This window comes from Microtus ochrogaster, chromosome 5 (genome assembly GCF_000317375.1).
Source record: "Microtus ochrogaster isolate Prairie Vole_2 chromosome 5, MicOch1.0, whole genome shotgun sequence".
In the NCBI taxonomy this organism is placed as follows: domain Eukaryota; kingdom Metazoa; phylum Chordata; class Mammalia; order Rodentia; family Cricetidae; genus Microtus; species Microtus ochrogaster.
This window is the reverse complement of record NC_022012.1, coordinates 66,570,687-66,588,395: the sequence shown is the minus strand read 5'-3', so window position 1 is coordinate 66,588,395 and position 17,709 is coordinate 66,570,687. Positions and strand designations below refer to the sequence as shown.

Below are 17,709 nucleotides of genomic sequence, written 5' to 3'. Positions count from 1 at the left end.
CTCACATGTACTTACCCCACCCCTATACACTTATACAATCATTAAAACTAAAACAAATCTTTAAAAAGCCAATCAAACAAAACCCTTCACCTAAAATACCGTTTAGAGGTCTATATGTGCACAGCACAATGCTAAGTGGAGACATTAAGAAAGTGCACAAGGTGAAGATAGTGTGGATGTACCTCCATAGTGGAGTGCTTGCTTAATATGCACAGGAACCCGGCTTCAATCCGAGCCCCTTACCAAACCAAACAAATTGCTTATGAAAAAGCAAACAAACAGAAAATCTGTGTGCATACATTTGTACACACATGCAAATAATTAAAATGTCAACAAATGGAATTATCAGTGTATCTGGATTTAAATGTGTTTTCCAAATGACCCATAATAGAATGTCACTCTTATAATCAGGAAAAAGATTTTTTTTCTTTGTTTTTTGGTTTTTGTTTGTTTTTTTGAGACTGGGTTTCTCTGTAGCTTTGGAGCCTGTCCTGGAACTAGCTCTTTGTAGACCAGGTTGGTCTCAAACTTACAGAGATCTGCCTGCCTTTGCCTCACGAGTGCTGGAACTAGAGGCTTGTGCCACCACTGTCCTGTAGGAAAAAGATTTTTTAAAAAAAAGATTTATTTATTTATACAGTATCCTGCCTGTGGGCCAGAAGAGGGCACTAGACCTCATTATAGGTGGTTGTGAGCCACCACATGGTTGTTGGGAATTGAACTCAGGACCTCTGGAAGAGCAGTCTGTGCTCTTAACCACTAAGCCATCTCTCCAGTCCGGAAAAAGATTTTTTTTTAAAGATTTATTTCTATTTTTATTTATGTTTGTGTGCATTCCACATGTGTGTGGGTGCCTGTGGAGTCCAGAAGAGGGCATTACATCCCTTGGAGCTGGAGTTACAGGTGGCTACCAGCTGCACGATGTGGGTGCAGGGAATTGAACTCAGGTCTTCTGAAAGATCAGTGAAGACTCTTAATGGCTGAGCCATCATTTCTCCAGACCCCCAAGAGGAAAAAAAAAATGTTTTAAATGTATCCTCAGAAAAATACTTCTTAAATGTTGGTCCATGTTTGTGTGACTTTAAAAATTTACTTGATTTGTCTGTTTCTAGGGGCAATAACCATGGCTCTGCTGGAAAACCTGGTGGCAGGAAACGTGTACATTGTCAAGATATCTGCATCCAATGAGGTGGGGGAAGGGCCCTTCTCGAATTCCGTGGAGCTGGTTGTCCTTCCCAAGGACACGTCAGCAGCGAACCAGAGGCCCAAGCATTTGGATTCTTCTGATGCCAAAGGTCTGGATGCTGCCCCTGTCGCTTTGTTTTCATTCCCTAGTCCTCGACTTCAGCTCCCACAGTGGCTGCACCCCTTAGCCTGCACTTGGTTTGCTGAATTGTTGCTGGTAGGGTTCTGGGGTTTCTGGGTTGGATGGCTCTCTTCTGTGGTCCTGGAAAGGAGAGGGAAAATCACCTCAGAATAAACTTTCAGATCCCAGATCACTGTGCTTCCAGACCTCTGTGCTCCCAGACCTCTGTGCTCCCAGACCACTGTGCTTCCAGACCTCTGTGCTCCCAGACCACTATGCTCCCAGACCTCTGTGCTCCCAGACCTCTGTGGTCCCAGACCACTGTGCTTTTAGACCTCTGTGCTCCCAGACCTCTGTGCTTCCAGACCACTGTGCTTCCAGACCTCTGTGCTCCCAGCTGTGTAGCTGCTGGGCTGGATAGCCCCAGACTGGTGGGCGTGAGCATCCTGGGAGGTTCTGAGGAAACCAACAGCAGAGGTGGTTGTGGTTCCAAGGCTGGGAGGAGACTGGCTTTTTATTAAGAAAAACAACTCTCCCAGACAGAAGGTTGTTTTTACTCAGAAAAACAGTTGGGAGGAGGGAAATGTGGCTAAGCAGCCACCCTCACTCAGGACTCAATGTCTTCTCAGTCTAAAGGGAGCCAGTGCCCCCTGGGGTCCAGACTGAAAGCCTCACTCTGCTTTCCTATGGAGGAGAAATAGAGGGCAGGTTTAAGGAGAGAAGCCACCAGCTGAACACAGGTTAGGGACTCTGGAACCACAGAGCATCACTCGGTGGCTGGTGTGGAAGAAGACAAGAAGAGCAGACAGTCAGAATTAAGAAGAGAGAGGGGTCAGGTGTGGTGACAAGCACTCCAGAGGCAGAGGCAGGCGGATCTGTGTAAGCTGGTCTACACAGTGAGTTCTAGAACAGCCAGGGCTACACAGAGAAACCCTGTCTCGAGAAACAATACAATAGAGAAATTTAAAAAAGAACAGGAAGGAGGTAGCTATTTTGGTAGAACCAAGTCAGAGTTTGGGTCCCAGCTTCTGGGAGATCTGAGATTGCATTCTAGTCTCTGTGAGCACTGCACACGTGTGTGCATATACACAGACACATATGTAAATTAAAAAATAAAAAAAATATTTAAAAATAAATAAATTTGCTGTGCAGTGGTGACACACACTTTTAATACCAGCACCCAGAGGCAGGCAGATCTCTGTGAGTTTGAGGCCAGCCTGGTCTACTATAAAGAGAAACCCTATCTCAAGAAAAACCAAATAAATAAAATTCTAGATTGGTGTTCATTGTTTGATATAATAGTATGCTGTCAAAATATGGTCTCGATCTTCAGTACTAGAAAATAAATTGACTTCTGTAATCCCTGGCAAAGATCAGTTCATGACTTTTCTGTTTAGATGGAGTGCTAAAACTTTCCCTGTGAGATAAAGACAGATTACAGAAAAGCAACCATATATGTGAAATGTGGTTGTTTCTTCTTGATGTGGGAAGTCCTTCTGTATAGGTGTCATTTTTATTGGTTCATTAACGAATGAATAATGAATAAAGAAACTGCTTTGAGCCTATAGCAGGGCAGAACAGAGCTAGGCAGGGAAAACTAAACTGAATGCTGGGAGAAAGAAGGCAGAGTCAGGGAGAAGCCATGTAGCCCTGCCAGGGACAGACACTGGATGGAACCTTGCCAGTAAGCCACAGCCACATGGCAATACACGGATTAATAGAAATGAGTTAGATTAAGATGTAAGAACTAGCCAATAAGAAGCTAGAGCTAATAGACCAAGCAGTGATTTAATTAATACAGTTTCTGTGTGGTTATTTTGGGGCTGAGCAGCCAGGAGCAAACAGGTGGCCTCCTGCATCATCTTCTGATTGAGTAAACATGTCATGTTTCTAGTTTATGCAGGTTATTACCATCTGGACCAGAAGTCAATGACGGGTATCGCAGTAGGCGTTGGCATAGCCTTGACCTGCATCCTTATCTGCGTTCTCATCTTGATCTACCGAAGCAAAGCCAGGTGTGTTTCCCTTGTAAAGATGCTGATGTAAGCTGGGCGGTGGTGGTGCAGGCCTCCCAGCACGTGGGAGGCAGAGGCAGGCTAATGTCTGTGAGTTCGAGGCCAGCCTGGGCTAAAAGAGCTAGTTCCAGGATAGGCTCCAAAGCAGCACAGAGAAAGCCTGCTGATGTAGGCTCACAGGTAAAGTGCCCAGTGTGAGAGCCAAAGATCCCAGAACCCACAAATGCCAGCCGGGAGTGGTGCCTTCCTATCATGTCAGCTTTCAAGAGGCAAAGGCAGGAAAATGGCTGCAGCTCAACAGCCAGTCTGGTGGAAATGGTGAGCTCCAGGTTCAGCCGCAAATGTGAGGTGGGAAGTGATTGACACCTGGGTCAACCTCAGCTCTCCACATGCATACATATGTGAACACACATGCATGCCACACACACACGTGTGTATGCAAAGAAAGAGATGCTATAATGGTTAAAGACATTTAAATGTCAGCAGCTGCAGGAAACGCATTGAAATCAAGGCCTTGTAGAATCAACTGGGTTATTTTCCTCCTTAAAAGGAGTGTGATGTTATGGAGTTTTTATAGCTCAGAATGTGCTGAATTTACACTGAGATCATTTTCCTGCCATTTGGACAAAAAACTGCTGTGCCAATAAAAATCCCTAAATGAGAACTTGGTTTCTGCATTTCTGAGTCATTTTGAGAAAATGAGAAGTCTCCTTAAGCCGTTGGTTTTTGCTTTTGTGTCTGTTTTAATGGCACACTTGATCCGAAACATGCCTTCTCCAGAGGATTCCTCATGATCTCATGTTCAAGAGGCAGCAGACATGCGTTAGTCACCAAGAGAAGCACAGAACAAGCGACCAGAATCGCAGGCTAATGCAGTAAATACAGACATGTTAGCCATCAGCTGTCGGGCGAATCACAAACACTACAGCAGTGAACAACGCTAAAGATCCAGAATGTATTATCTGAGACATAGGCATTGGAGAAGCTCCTTGCTTCCAAACCTGTGGGCTGAGGAGCCAGCTCAGTTAGTTAGAGGGCTCAGCTCAAACCGTGCAGCTCTGGGCTCATTCCCAGCACTGCAGAAAGTCAGCGGTGGCTCTCATGGTAGTGCTGGTCGTGCGCAGGAGGCAGAAGCACAAAGATCAAGGTCAAGGGGGTCAGTGGATGGTTCAATGGATGGTTCAGGATGGCTCGGTGGATACAGGTGCTTGCTCACAACCTGACTACCAGAGTTCAGTCCCACATGGTAGGAGTGAACTGAGTCTTGAAAGTCATTGCCTTACCTTCACATGTCCATATGCACGTATGCACACACACACACACACACACACACACACACACAGTAAATAAATAAATGTAAATTTTTTTTTCCGAGATGGGGTTTTTCTGTGTAGCTTTGGAGCCTGTCTTGGAATTTGTTCAAGGCTGGCCTTGAACCCACAGAGGTTCATCTCCCTCTGCCTCCCAAATGCTGGGATTAAAGGCATGCACCACTCCCACCTGGCAATAAATGTAAAATTTTTAAAAAGAAAAAAAAAAGTAAATTCAAAGTCATTCTCTTCTACAAGTTTGAGGCCAGTCTGTCTCACACAAGTTACTGTCTCAAATAAAAGAAAATAAAGTAAGGTTGTGATTAAATGCCACATTTGGTACACTTGCCCATATCTTCCATGAGATGAGAAGGCTTTCTTTCCTTATTAATATTTCAGGAAGTCATCTGCCTCCAAGACAACACAGAATGGAACCCAGCCCTTATCCCGAGCCAGCGCCTCTGTAGCCGCGGGGAGTGACGTGGGGAAGAACCTGGAGAGAGCTTCAGAGAATGAAGAGTCTCTGGTACCCATGATGCCGAGCAGCTTCATTGATGCGAAGGTACACTGCGTATGCTTCTCTCCCGTGTGAAGAAGACTTACAAGGAACGTGTGCTGGGTGTGTTGAAGTTGAGGACACATGAAAGAACAAAGGATGGAAGACAGAGGAGGAGTGGGGACAGACACACACTAGACAGGGCTCTGGGAGCTGGGATCCCCATCATTAGTTACTGTGATAATTTGGGCTTCCTTGCACTTCTAGCATCAACACATCTATTTTTTTTAAGATTTATTTATTTATTATGTATAGAGGGCACCAGATCTCATTACAGATGGTTGTGAGCCACCATGTGGTTGCTGGGAATTGAACTCAGGACCTCTGGAAGATCAGGCAGTGCTCTTACCCACTGAGCCATCTTCTTCAGCCCAGCATCAGCACTTTTATTAAATGGTTTTACCTTGAGTTTAATGATTGCCTGTATCGATCCTGTATCGATCCTCAGAGTACACCAGATATAAAGAAGATTTAGAATTTACTTTTATATAAACCTTTTATATGTGAGAGTGTTTTGTCTGCATGTCTGTCTCTGCATCATGTGTGTGCCCAGTGCCCAAGGACGGCATAAGAGAGCATCAAATCCTCTAGAACTGGAGTTACAGATAGTTATGAGCTAACATATGGGTCTAGGGGATGTGTCCCTGGTTCTCTGAAAAAGCAGCCTGTGTGCTTAACCATTGAGCCATCTTTGTCACCTCCAAAGAATATTTTTTTTTTAATAAGAAAGGTATGGGCTGGAGAGATGACTCGGAACTTAGGAGCATTTTTTGCTCTTCTAGAGGACCTAGGTTCCACTCCCAGCATCCACATGGTGACTCACAACCACCTGTAACTCCACTTCCAAAGGATCTGACTCCTTCTTCTGACCTCCTGAGGCACATGGTACACATACATACACACAGGCAAAACCCTGTACACATAAAATAAAATAAGTAATAAATACACAACAAACAAAGAAATAAATAAACAAGCAAACAAAGATTTGCATACACACCTAAAGAGCCTTCTCTTGTATGTCTGCAGAAGTAGATATTACAACGAGGCGTCAATAGAGGGCGCTTCTTCATGTCCTTATCCAGGCTTGTTAAAGCACTATGGACACCAGCTAGAACTTTTGCTTTGTTTTTTGTTGTTGTTGTTGTTGTTATTGTTGTTTTGTTTTGTTTTTTGTTTTTTTCCGGAGACAGGGTTTTTTTCTATAGCTCCAGCTATCCTGGAACTTTCCTTGTAGACCAAATTGCCTCAAACTCACAGAGATCCACCTGCCTCTGTCTCCTCGGTGCTAGGGTAAAAGGTGTGTGCCACCACCTTGACTCCGTCTCACCTCGTCATAGCTGCTCCGTAACTAGTGTGACATGTGTTAGTCACTATTAACTGCAGACACCCACAGCTCTGTGTGTGTCCACTGCCTCATAATGTGACATGTGTTAGTCACTATTAACTGCAGACACCCACAGCTCTGGGTGTGTGTCCACTGCCTCAGCAAAGAAGGTTTTCTAGATTGTTAAAGGATTCTTAGAAAAGACGATGACATAGCACACACGCAGCGCGCGCGCGCACACACACACACACACACACACACACCCGTGTCCTGCAGAGCCAACCCCATGTGGAAGAGATTTCTCCCTGTGATCAGCCTTCCTTCACAGACCCTTTCCTGTGTAGTCAACATGACGAAAACATTTTCAAGTTTTAGGAGCATGGATATTAATTCTTTGCATTTCTTTATTCTGTGTTTCTGATGTATGTGGGCATTTGTATGTCATGGTGCTCACGTGGAGGCCAGGGGATTGTGGGAGTCAGTTCTCTCCTGCTGGGTGGGGTTTGGGACTTGAATTCAGGTCATTAGACCCGTGGCAGGTGCCTTTCTCCTGCTGAGTCATTTCTCCTGCCCACATGTTTCTGTTAATTTTAAAAGGTACTTGATTTTTGCTGTTGCGTTTGTGTTGTTTGCAGCCTCTTTTAGCTCTTACTTTATAATTAAAAAATCAAGCCCTATTCAACTTATTTCAAATTAATATAGGACATAAAATCTAAAAGGTTGTGTGTGTGCGTGCACATGTATGTGTTTTCTCAAGGCATGTAACCCATTCTGACTACAACTTACTATGTAGACAAAGCTAGCCTTGAACGAATTCCTCAGCTTCTGTCTCTTGGGGATCAAAGCCAGGGCTTCCTTCATACCAGCCACGCACTGTACAAGTGGACTTTGTCCTTGGCCCTAGAGTCCAAAATTGGCAAATACTAGTATATATTGTGGTTCTGTTATTACCAGTTTGGCAGCAGATACAAGAAAAGGTAGGGGAGAAACAAAATGAAGGAGAAGATGGAGAGAAAGAGAGGTAGAATCTAAAGTCAAAGAAGCGGAGAGCAGCTGGAGGCCTGGCCAGTCCCCTTGGTTGGCCTGCAGATGACACCTTACTTTTGGGTCCAGGATCTTGTTCCTCTCGACTGCTTTTAAACTATGTCAGTCATGCAAAGAAGGTTGAATGGAGAATATAATGAACAAATGCACAAGTGATCGTTGATATCTTGTCATAATTCCATACTTTTGCTTGCTATAACAAAAAAAACATGTCAGAGAGAGGGTCAGAAGGTAGGTACAGAGTGAACCAGGCTAGGCGTTGGAGTGCATTCCTGTCATGCCTTAGTACACAGGAGTCTGGAGAGGAAACCAGAGAGCTCCAGGCTAGCATGAGCAAATAAATAAACATATGTTTTTCTTGTGATGTGTATGGCTGGTTTTTTTTCTTCACATGTGTCTGAGCACCACGTATGTGCCTGGTGTGTGGAAGCCAGAAGAGGGCATAGGACCCCCTGGAGTTATGGATGGTTGTGAGCCACCATGAGGGTGCTGGGAATTAAACCTGGGTCCTCTGGAAGAACAGCCAGTTCCCTTAGCCATTGAACCGTCTCTCCAGCCCTGATGTGATTTTGATGGCAAACAGATGTCCTGAATATGCGCCTGTGTACAGAGGTGCCTTGTCTCCTTAGACATTTAAAAATCTCTGTGTGCGTCCTGCAGTGAAATCCAATCTCTAATTCTGAGGTGTTTTCTCTTTGTGTTTCCTCAGGGAGGAACTGACCTGATCATCAACAGCTATGGTCCTATAGTTAAAAACAACACCAAGAAAAAGTGGCTTTTTTTCCAAGACAATAAGAAAATGAAAGTTGAGCAGGTAATTCGCCCATGTGAGAATCATTTAGTGTCCATGACATAAAAATGATAATTAGAAGAGGGAAATGGGAACGTGAAAGTCAATAATCTTTGACCGACGTGGTTCAATTCTGACAGTGAAGAGCTTTGTTGAGTGACAGCCAAAAGGACAGTTGAGACAGTCATCAGAGATGTGGTTTTCAGTGGGGCGTGAGGACCATAAGAAAAGAAAGGGACATGAGCTTATATCAAAGTAACCAAGGTTGTGGGTTGTTTGTTTGTTTTAGATTTTATTTTTAATTATGGGTGTGTATGCCTAAGTAGAGATATGCACATGCGTACGTAGGCCAGAAGAGGGTATTGGATCACCTGGAACTGGAGTTACAGGCACGTCAATCACCTGATGTTGGGTGCTAGGCACTACACTCGAGTCTTAACCCCTGAGCCATCTCTCCAGCCCCACCAAGGAAGGTTGTAGCATTTCAGTTGGTATAGTAGTTCAGGAATGCTCCCCGCTGTCCGTGGGAACCAGGGATGCAAACAATCCATTCACAATGGCGATCTCTATCCGTGCACGTGAACTAGCTGTGGCCTCATTGCTCCCTCATCTGTTTTTGCCCAGACTCCAAGAAGATTCACCCAGCCCGTGTGCTTTTACCAGCCAGGCACCACTGTGCTGATCAGCGAGGAAGACTCCCCCAGCTCCCCAGGCCAGACCACCAGCTTCCCAAGACCCTTTGGGGCTGCCCTTGATGCTGAGCATTCGGCCAACAGTGAAGGCAGCCACGAGACGGGGGATTCTGGAAGGTTCTCCCACGAGTCCAATGATGAGATCCACCTGTCCTCGGTCATCAGTGGCACACCCCCCACCTCGAATTCTCTCGCCGGTGGCGATTCTGATGGAGATGGTGCCGTGAAGAAGCACGGAGACCCTGCAGAGCCTTTGCCAGCCGAGCAGACCTCCTCCTGGGCCCCACAGCCACCAGAGTCCGTGGGGCCGTGCTTTGCAGCCAAGGGGTTTCCCATCTAGACAGCTATGCTCAGGGATTCACAACAAGCGTCTGTTCGAAGGACAATGAACAGGGAGCCAAAGCCTTTTGTGAAAATCTTGATGTCTTACTGTTTATTGTTTTTTTTTCATCTTTTAAAAATATTTTTTAATTATTTTTAAGCGCACGAATTTTGAATGTTTCAATTGTCAACAATGTGAAAAAGGGCAGTCAGGATGCTTGACTGGGTTCTAAGATGTATCACTGGAGCGGAGGGAAGACTGCCCGAGCCCTCTGCTGAATAGCTACCTCAGTTTGCTTTGGCGGACTCTGAAGAACTGTGCTGCCTCCTCCTGGGCTGGCTTCTCGCAGCGGCGTAGCCAGCAGGACTTCCTAGTGATGCCACCGTGTGTCCGTTGTGTGTGTGATGTGTGTGACTGAGGAGTCTGATGGCAAGAAGAGGAAGAATGTTGATCTGAAGCTCTGGTTTTTTTCTTTTTTCTTTTTCTTTTTTTTTCTTTTAGAGCTGTAACATCTGCATGATTTGGATAATGTTGTGATCTCTGGCTGTGAGGAGAAAATATGGGACTATATTTATTTGAATGGATGAAACAAAGATGTCTCCTTGGAGAAGCAAACCATTCCGTAGCACATAGGGATCATTTCCTTGCCAGGCTGTTGGGATTGGAGTGCCAGAGCAGGAATCCTTCGCTCCAGCCCACACCAGCCTGCCTTCAGCCACCTTCTCTTTGGCCCCACAGTTGGTCAAGGCCTGCGCTGTCTCTTTTGCAGAACAACTTCAGAGTTTCTGAGCTAGCTGCAAAACACAATGTAGAAAAGTGGTTTTTTTTTTTTTTTTTTTTTTGGAATGGTTCAGCCGGGCGGTGGTGGCGCACGCCTTTAATCCCAGCACTCGGGAGGCTGAGGCAGGCGGATCTCTGTGAGTTCGAGGCCAGCCTGGTCTACAAGAGCTAGTTCCAGGACAGGCTCCAAAAGCTACAGAGAAACCCAGTCTCAAAAAAAAAAAAAGTCCCAGTTTGGCTTCAAATGGGGCAAAGAAATGTCATGAAGTACTGAGAATGAAGATACACGAAGCAGTAGAAAATAAGATGAACTTGAGGTTTTTATAATAGCAGTGCCTTCCAGGATATTATTATGAAAAATTTTGCCTTATACCTTTTTAATATTCATGAAGATGTTTAGGAAAAAGGGTACCAAAAATTTGCCTTAACAAAACTTGGCTCTCACTGATAGCTCTAACGTTATCTGGCACCTTGTTAGCATTGTTCTCCTTTGGAAGCGCAGGTTGGCCCCCGGGGATGTTGTACCGCACCAACCCGGTGACCTCTTGGCTTACTGTCTCACTAACTCCAGGAGTGAGTTCATCCTCTCCCTGGTTTGAAGTCAGCAAGCCCTTAGAGCAGGCCTTCTCAGCCACGAGGAACAACTCCTGTGCTGAGCCTCATGGGAGGGAGAGAAAAAAGAGATGCCTGAAAGAGAGGCGTGTCCTTAGCCTTTCAGAATCATGGGGTTCACCCTCCCCCATGTTTTTGGAAATGGATTCTGAGTTTTATTTTCAAAGAAGGCCCCTCTGTGGGTTTTCCCCTTGAAACCCTCCCGGCACAGATGGGACAGGTCCTACCAAATGGAGCCCTAAAGTCAAGGGACCGGCTGGATAATCACCACGCTCTCGACTCCCTTGATGGCCCTGCCGTGTGATTCTAAGGTTTGTGCCAAATCGGGCATGCTTAGAACCCAACCCACGGCTGCCACTTCTGAGCGTAGTCCTGTCCTTTTCACTGTGGGCTTTTTAGGCAAAATGGGAAAAGAAAAAAAAAGAGAAAGAAAAAAAAAAAAGCAGAGCTTTAGGTAAATGATGGGAGGCTAGAAAAAGGGCTTCCCGTGCCTTCGTACTCCTGTTTATACTACCTCTCTTTAAAGTTATTCTAGTGTTATTGTTCTTTCCTGTACTCAGGGAATTTTGTTGTGTTTTGTTTTTGTTTCTCTTGAGCTCATGACGCATGGGCGGGCGCACTGACAGGGTATGGTGTTGTTTGGTTCGTAGTTAAGTATGTGGGCCAACGTCTATCAGTATCTGAAATGAAGAGTATGATGGGAGCGGTTGTTTTCAATCTCCAAAAGCAAACAAAATGTCAAGGTGACGCTTCAGGTTGAGGGCCGTGTGCATTTGAACTGTGTTCTCTGCCTGGGTCCTCTGAAAGGGTCCGAGGGGATGCTGTCCCAAAAGAACGGGCCCTGTGTTTTGATGAATCGGCCCTTAGTTACAGTAGACTTTTAGCTTATAGCTATTTGCTAGTTCATTTTTTAGGCTTTTCATTTTATTGTTATGCAGACTTTTCTGTCACAATCCTGTTACCAAAGAATTTCCAGTAGAAAAATGAAATTTCTATTATAATTACCCTAAATCCAATTCACTAGAAACAGCTATAAATAGCCTCAATTTCAAGTAATTTCTAACCCTAAACTGTAGGGTTTATATTGATAGTTACAGATAATTAGACTAGTGATATTAACTACCTTACTGTCTCCAGAGTGTTTAAAAGTAAGTTGTAATTTCCTTGCCAACAGATGGTTACAAAGTATTTCGACTGTAGCTTTTTTTCCTTCAGCAAGCGAAGAAATCTTTAACTCTATAGTATTAATGTATTTTCAAATTTTTGAAATTGCTTGTTGGAGGGAAAAAAACCAAATCTTATCACTAAGAATAAATATTTTGATCTTGTGGAATAAGGTATTTAATGTTAAACGGAGGCTTTTGGCTTGGTGAAAGCAAGCTTCTGTGAAGTCTGAAGTACGAAATTCTAACTAAAATATTAAGGTTATCATTTCTTTCTTATGGTACCATTACTTCATCATATTTCAACTCTAGATAGGCTGGTATGCAAATTGGTAACTTTCATTTTCTAAAGACATATTTGCTAGAAGTACTGATAACCTGCCTGTCATTTTTAATGTCAGATATTACAATATACTGCTCATCAGTATTTTCATACCAAAGACTATTAAAATATATCATTTAACCTGTAAGTAAAGATGAGCAGATCTAAAATAAATTTATTTAGAAGCAGATAGGGAATCTAGCTTTAGTGGCAAAAAGAAAAGACGAAAAGCTAAGTTTACATAGTTAAAGGCAATACAGTTATATTGGTATTTATCAGTGTTTTTATTCGAGTACTTTATATCAGCAAATTAAAAAGAAATTAAAAACCAAAGATATTTAAGGTTACCTCCGAATATAGAGAAATTTAGCTGTACATTGAACTCTTATTTGTTGTTTTTTATGTTAATGAAGCATCTCTCCAGACCCTCTCCTCTGTGTCCAGATTTTCAGTGAAATCCACTGGTTTATTCATGGGGATATTTTTGATAAAATGGTGCTGTGCTTCTTCCATAAGGCCCCGTGAGTGTGTGACGGTCACCAGCTAGAACATCAGGCTCCTCTGTCCCTGGGTACATGGGAGCCCCTAAATCCTCCGTATAGTCTGCATTCCTATATAAAGTCATTCTCTGGTTATTCAGGCAGCTGGAGGAAGGCAAATGTTTGGGTGGGCGGCGCTTTGAGTTAAAATGGGGTTCCTAAATTACAAGGTTTTCATTGCACCAAAGGATCTGAGCTTAATCTCGAATGGAAATCTGGGTGAAGAGAATGACTTTTTTTAATGTAGAATCTAAATAAAAAAGACGTATTTATCTATTAAATGATGTTTTGAAAAGTACCAAGAGTTTAGATGCTGGTGACATGTTACAGGCTTTCTTGCCATCACCTCAAACACAAGCCCCGCCAGCAACACAGCAGTGACTGTGTGTGCAGCATGTCTGTGCTTTCTGGAGGGCGTCTGAAAAAAAAAATTTTTTAAAGGCTCATGGCTGACGACTCAGGAGCACTGCTGAAGTCCTTAGGAGGACACCATTGGAAAGAGTTCTTTGTGTCCTCAAAAGCGAGCATGGCAGCATGGTGCATTCCTTTGATCAATCGCAGTAGGCAGATACCTGAGGTCCAGTCCTGCCTGCTGTACATAGCGAAACAAGGCGAGGGGGTGCCATTCCAGGAAACGTTACCGCCCGTGAGTCGGTCAGTGACTGTTGCGACCGATTCGCTTCTGTACACTTGCATAGCAGATGTCCGTTTCGAATACCAGATGTGGGGGGACAAAAGTTTGAACTGTATTGTCAAAAGCTGTCGTTTTTCTGAGGCCAACCATGTGTTTTGCATATTTCCTGCCTGAACATTTACTACATGCGTCTCTGATAAAACTGCTTTGGTTGAAGTCAAAAATCACCCCTGCTATCTGTGAGCGCAGAGCGGCGGGTTCTGGAGACCGCCATGCACAGCCGTTCATCTGATTGTGGATTTTATTGATGTTTAGAAGGCAGCCGTAGGTTCTGTGCTGGGTTGCTTATGCTCAGGATGTGAATTCCCAGGCTAATGCAATGTGTGTGTTACCGGCTTTTCTACCAGGTGGGTTCTGTGCCGCTTTCCCGGCAAACCATCACCAATTTAGTGTCTGCAAGCAGCAGCGCCTAAGTATCTTACAACTCTGCGGGTCTGAACTCTTTTCCTTTTTAAGGAAGTTTTTTTGCTCTGAAATTCTGCCATCCTGGAACTTGCTATGGAAACCAGACTGGCTTTGAACTGGTGGTACTCCTCCTGCCTCATACTCCCAAGATGACAGGTATGGGCCATCGGCCCAGCTATAGGATAAGATGAAGCTGCCAAGGGGGCTGCCTTCCCCCTGGGAGCCGAGAGAAGAAGCCGGTCCCTTGTCTTCAGCTTTTAAAGACTGTGAACTCATTTTTCTTCAAAACCAGCAACATAGCCCCTCTCCTTCTCTTTTTCTGACCCCAAGAAAGAAAGATTCTTTGGTTCTGAGTATTCATTTGGTTAGATTATTCTGGCCTTCTTCATCCAAGATGATGTCCTTAGTTTCTTCTGTCATGTATTGTAGGATTCTCACAGGTTCTGAGGGTTCCTCTGTAGACTTCTGAGTGGTCTTTGTTTTCCTACTACAGATCCGTCAATTCTGCGGAATTCCTCTCAGAAGCTTGGTACTAGGTTTTCAAGCAAATCTGATGTTCCCTTTCCCCTGGAAGCACCTTTAAAATGTCAAAGACTGGAAAAATAGGCCCTGTAGTTTGTTCAAAGTGCATTAAAATCTGTCTCTAAAACCCCTTCAAAGCCAATTCAACTTTTTTTCTTTTACTTTTTTTCTTTTAAGTGGGGGATTTGAGGCAGGGTTTCTCTGTGTAGCCCTGGTTGTCCTGGTACTCGTTCTGCAGACCAGGCTGGCCTCAACTCAGAGATTCACCCGCCTCTACCTCCCAAATGCTGGGACTAAAGGCATATGCTACCGTCACCTGGCTCCTCACTCCACTCCAGATCTTATCTATGTTTTCAGAGGGGGGAAAAATCTCTTAAATATTTGCCTCCAACTATGTTGGATTCATCAGAAAGTTTTGGAAACCTTTTTTCTCTCTTCAAATGATAATGCTGGAGCGGGGCTGAGGAAGGGATCCTAGATAGATGAGCAAGACGGCAGAATCACCCTTTGCCTTGCAGCCTGGTTTCTGCCTTCATTTAAACAGTGACGGATGTTCCACCTTCTAATTGGTCAGCTCTGAAGCTTCCCGTGGCCCTTGCCTGGCCTCACTCCGTCAGCACGTGTAGTTCCTAGGATGCGCTGAACTTTTCCACCTGCTTCATCTTCTAGTTGTTCTTTTCCTGGATGTTTTAGACCCCAAAGCTCTAGTTCGTTCTAATGTCTGATTATCTCAAGCTGGCCTCCTTTCAGTTTTGAAGGATGACTTCGAATTCTACCCTGACTGATATTCGGGATTTCTTTAGCAGAGAGAGAAAGCTGTTTCCATTCACAGGATGCTAGCCAGGAGGAGATGCTCAATGCGGAAAAGCTAAGTGTCTTGAACACAGCCTCTGAGCGCTGAGATTAAAGGTGTACCATCCTCCCAACCTCATCTTCATTTCTAACAAATGCACTCTTTCCTTGTTCACATCAGCCAGCTTCGCTCCATCGATGGCCTGCAAAGTTTTACAGGTTTCCTCAAGTTTCTGATAAATACATTCTTGACTTAAACCTTTAGAAACAATGTTTCTTTTCCTACTGAACTCTCTTTAAAAAAACAAAACAAAAACAAAGCTACTCTTCCTGCTGTCATAGAGTTTCTTATTTGCCACATTCTGTGTTATCTGTTCCATTCCCAGACTAAAACCCTTTCCTGGTGGTAAGCCTGAACACAGACATTGCCTTAGCCCCTCGCTAGAGTGTAGGACAGGTGTTAAGAAAATCTGTCTGTCTGTTACTGTCATTGAACAAAAGTTGATGTCTGTACGTGTAGGATTTTTTTTTCTATTTCAAAGATGTGAATTTAATGAAGTGTGGGAGCCAGTTAAGTTATTTTCTGTAGTAGGTGTTCTGGGTCCTGCCACTCTCTGCTTCCTTGTAAGGGCAGCATTTGCCAGCTTCAGCGTGGACTGTGGGGCTGAGCTACATTCGATTTCTACTTGACTCAGGGGACCAGCTCAGCAGACTCCATTGCGTGAAGATGGTGAATGTTTGTCTTGATTTTTGAATGTATTTTTTAAAACGTCTTCTTAAAACATATGTTGTTTAACGATGTGGGTTTGTTTTCTGTTCCTAGCATGATAGCAAATATTTCCTAGTATCCGTCCACTACCCCGTGTGGTTTGTATTCTGCCCTACAGGTCATGCCAAAAAGTGAATGAAAGTTTAAATGCCAAAATGTTTATGAAAACTGCTGTCTACATACTGATGGATTGCACAGTTTAAATAAAACTTTTCCTTAGTTAAAAAGCAAATGGTATGCGTTTTCCTTCTTTGGAAACTAGAGATTGGACATCAGAACAGTTGGAAGGGATGACTTATTGTGTATTCCTGCGTCCGGCCTCCCTTTAAGAACTGTAGCCATGTGGCGTGTACTGTATATTGGCAAGAACACACACCTTTCCCATTCCTGTTGGTTGGTGCACGTTCAGGAAGCAAACATGAGGTGACCCAAAGGCTCTGGGCACATTCAGGTCCACAAGGCATTGACTCCATGAAGAAGATGTTAGAATGAAGGTTTGGGATGACAAGAGGAGCCTGGAAACCTTCTCTTTAAGAACATCTAAAGTTGGAGCTGGAGAGGTGACTCAGTGGTTAAAAGTGGTCCAGTCAGATGACCGGTTAATGCTGGGACCCAAGTAAAAGTGACTGAGCATGTGCAAAAACAAAAATAAGGAATAAGCACTCATGGATACAGCACAATAGTACCTGGGCATATAACATTAGGAAGACATACAGGGCCTGGAGAGATGGCTTAGTGGGTAAAGGTGATTGCTGCCCTCCTAATGACCTGAGTTCAATCTCCAGAACCACACAGTGGAAGGAGAGAACTGACTTCCGAAATTTGTCCTCTGGTCCCCACATATGTCTGCTTGTGCCTACACATACCTTGGAAATGCATGTTGGCCTCAATTCTATTCTTGGCTGTCCCCATTGGTTCTGGATGAATCTTCTTTGTATCTGAAGCCTGGGTCTCAGCACTGAGACCGTCACTCTGAAGAGTGAAACCTGGTGGAAGGGTGGAGATCAACTCTGGAACTCAGGTCTCATGGATTTGACTACAGCAAGGTGAAGGGACGTTTTTGAGAGAAATTATACTGGGGAGATGAGAGTTGGGTGGAAAAAGCGTGTATTAGTAGTGACTTGTCTATGCTGTAGCAAAATGCCTAACCAAAGCAGCGTAAGAAAGGCGGGGCTTGTGGCTCACAGGCTGAGCGCAACATCTATCGTGATGTGGTATCACGAGGCTGGAGCATGAAGCGCCCAATCACATCACATCCCCAATCAGGAAGCAGAAAGATCAGCTCCCTTTCTCTTTATTCAATCCAAGACCCCGAAAAGTAGTATGGTGCCGCCCATGACTAAGGTTTTCCACCTTAGTTAACAGAATCTAACTCATTCCTCACAAGCATGCCCTGATGCTGGTCGCCTAACTAATCCTAGATCCTGACAAACTGACGGTTTTCTCCATGTCTGCAAGACGGTGTCAATATGATGCTAGGTCAGCTTTCCTTTGACACTTAAAGGTTTGTATCCATGAGGCTTGATCAGTGTGCTGAGGCCAAGTGACAACTCGTCATAAGCATCTGGCATCTCCCAAGGGCGACGGGAGTGAAAGACCATGAGAGACACAAAAGTGTGAAGAGTGTGTGTATATCTGTGTAAAAGCACCATGTCCTAACTCAGGTCCTCGCGCTTATCTGGCGGGCAATATTCAGTATTCTGCTTTTTTTTTAAAATTCATTTATTTATTGAGGATTTCCGCCTCCTCCCC

At 44.3% G+C, this 17,709-nt stretch overlaps 1 protein-coding gene across 1 annotated transcript in view; it reads left to right on the top strand.

The window, feature by feature from the left end:
* The window catches only part of Prtg (protogenin), a 121,770-nt gene extending 105,632 nt beyond the window's left edge, over nt 1–16,138 (top strand). The window contains exons 16-20 of the mRNA XM_005347642.3: nt 1,113–1,295; nt 3,201–3,321; nt 5,031–5,193; nt 8,265–8,369; nt 8,970–16,138. Of these exons, the coding sequence (XP_005347699.1) occupies nt 1,113–1,295; nt 3,201–3,321; nt 5,031–5,193; nt 8,265–8,369; nt 8,970–9,377 (980 nt within the window). The 3' untranslated portion in view covers nt 9,378–16,138. The remainder of the gene's footprint in view (nt 1–1,112; nt 1,296–3,200; nt 3,322–5,030; nt 5,194–8,264; nt 8,370–8,969) is intronic.
* The last annotated feature ends 1,571 nt before the right edge of the window (nt 16,139–17,709 follow it).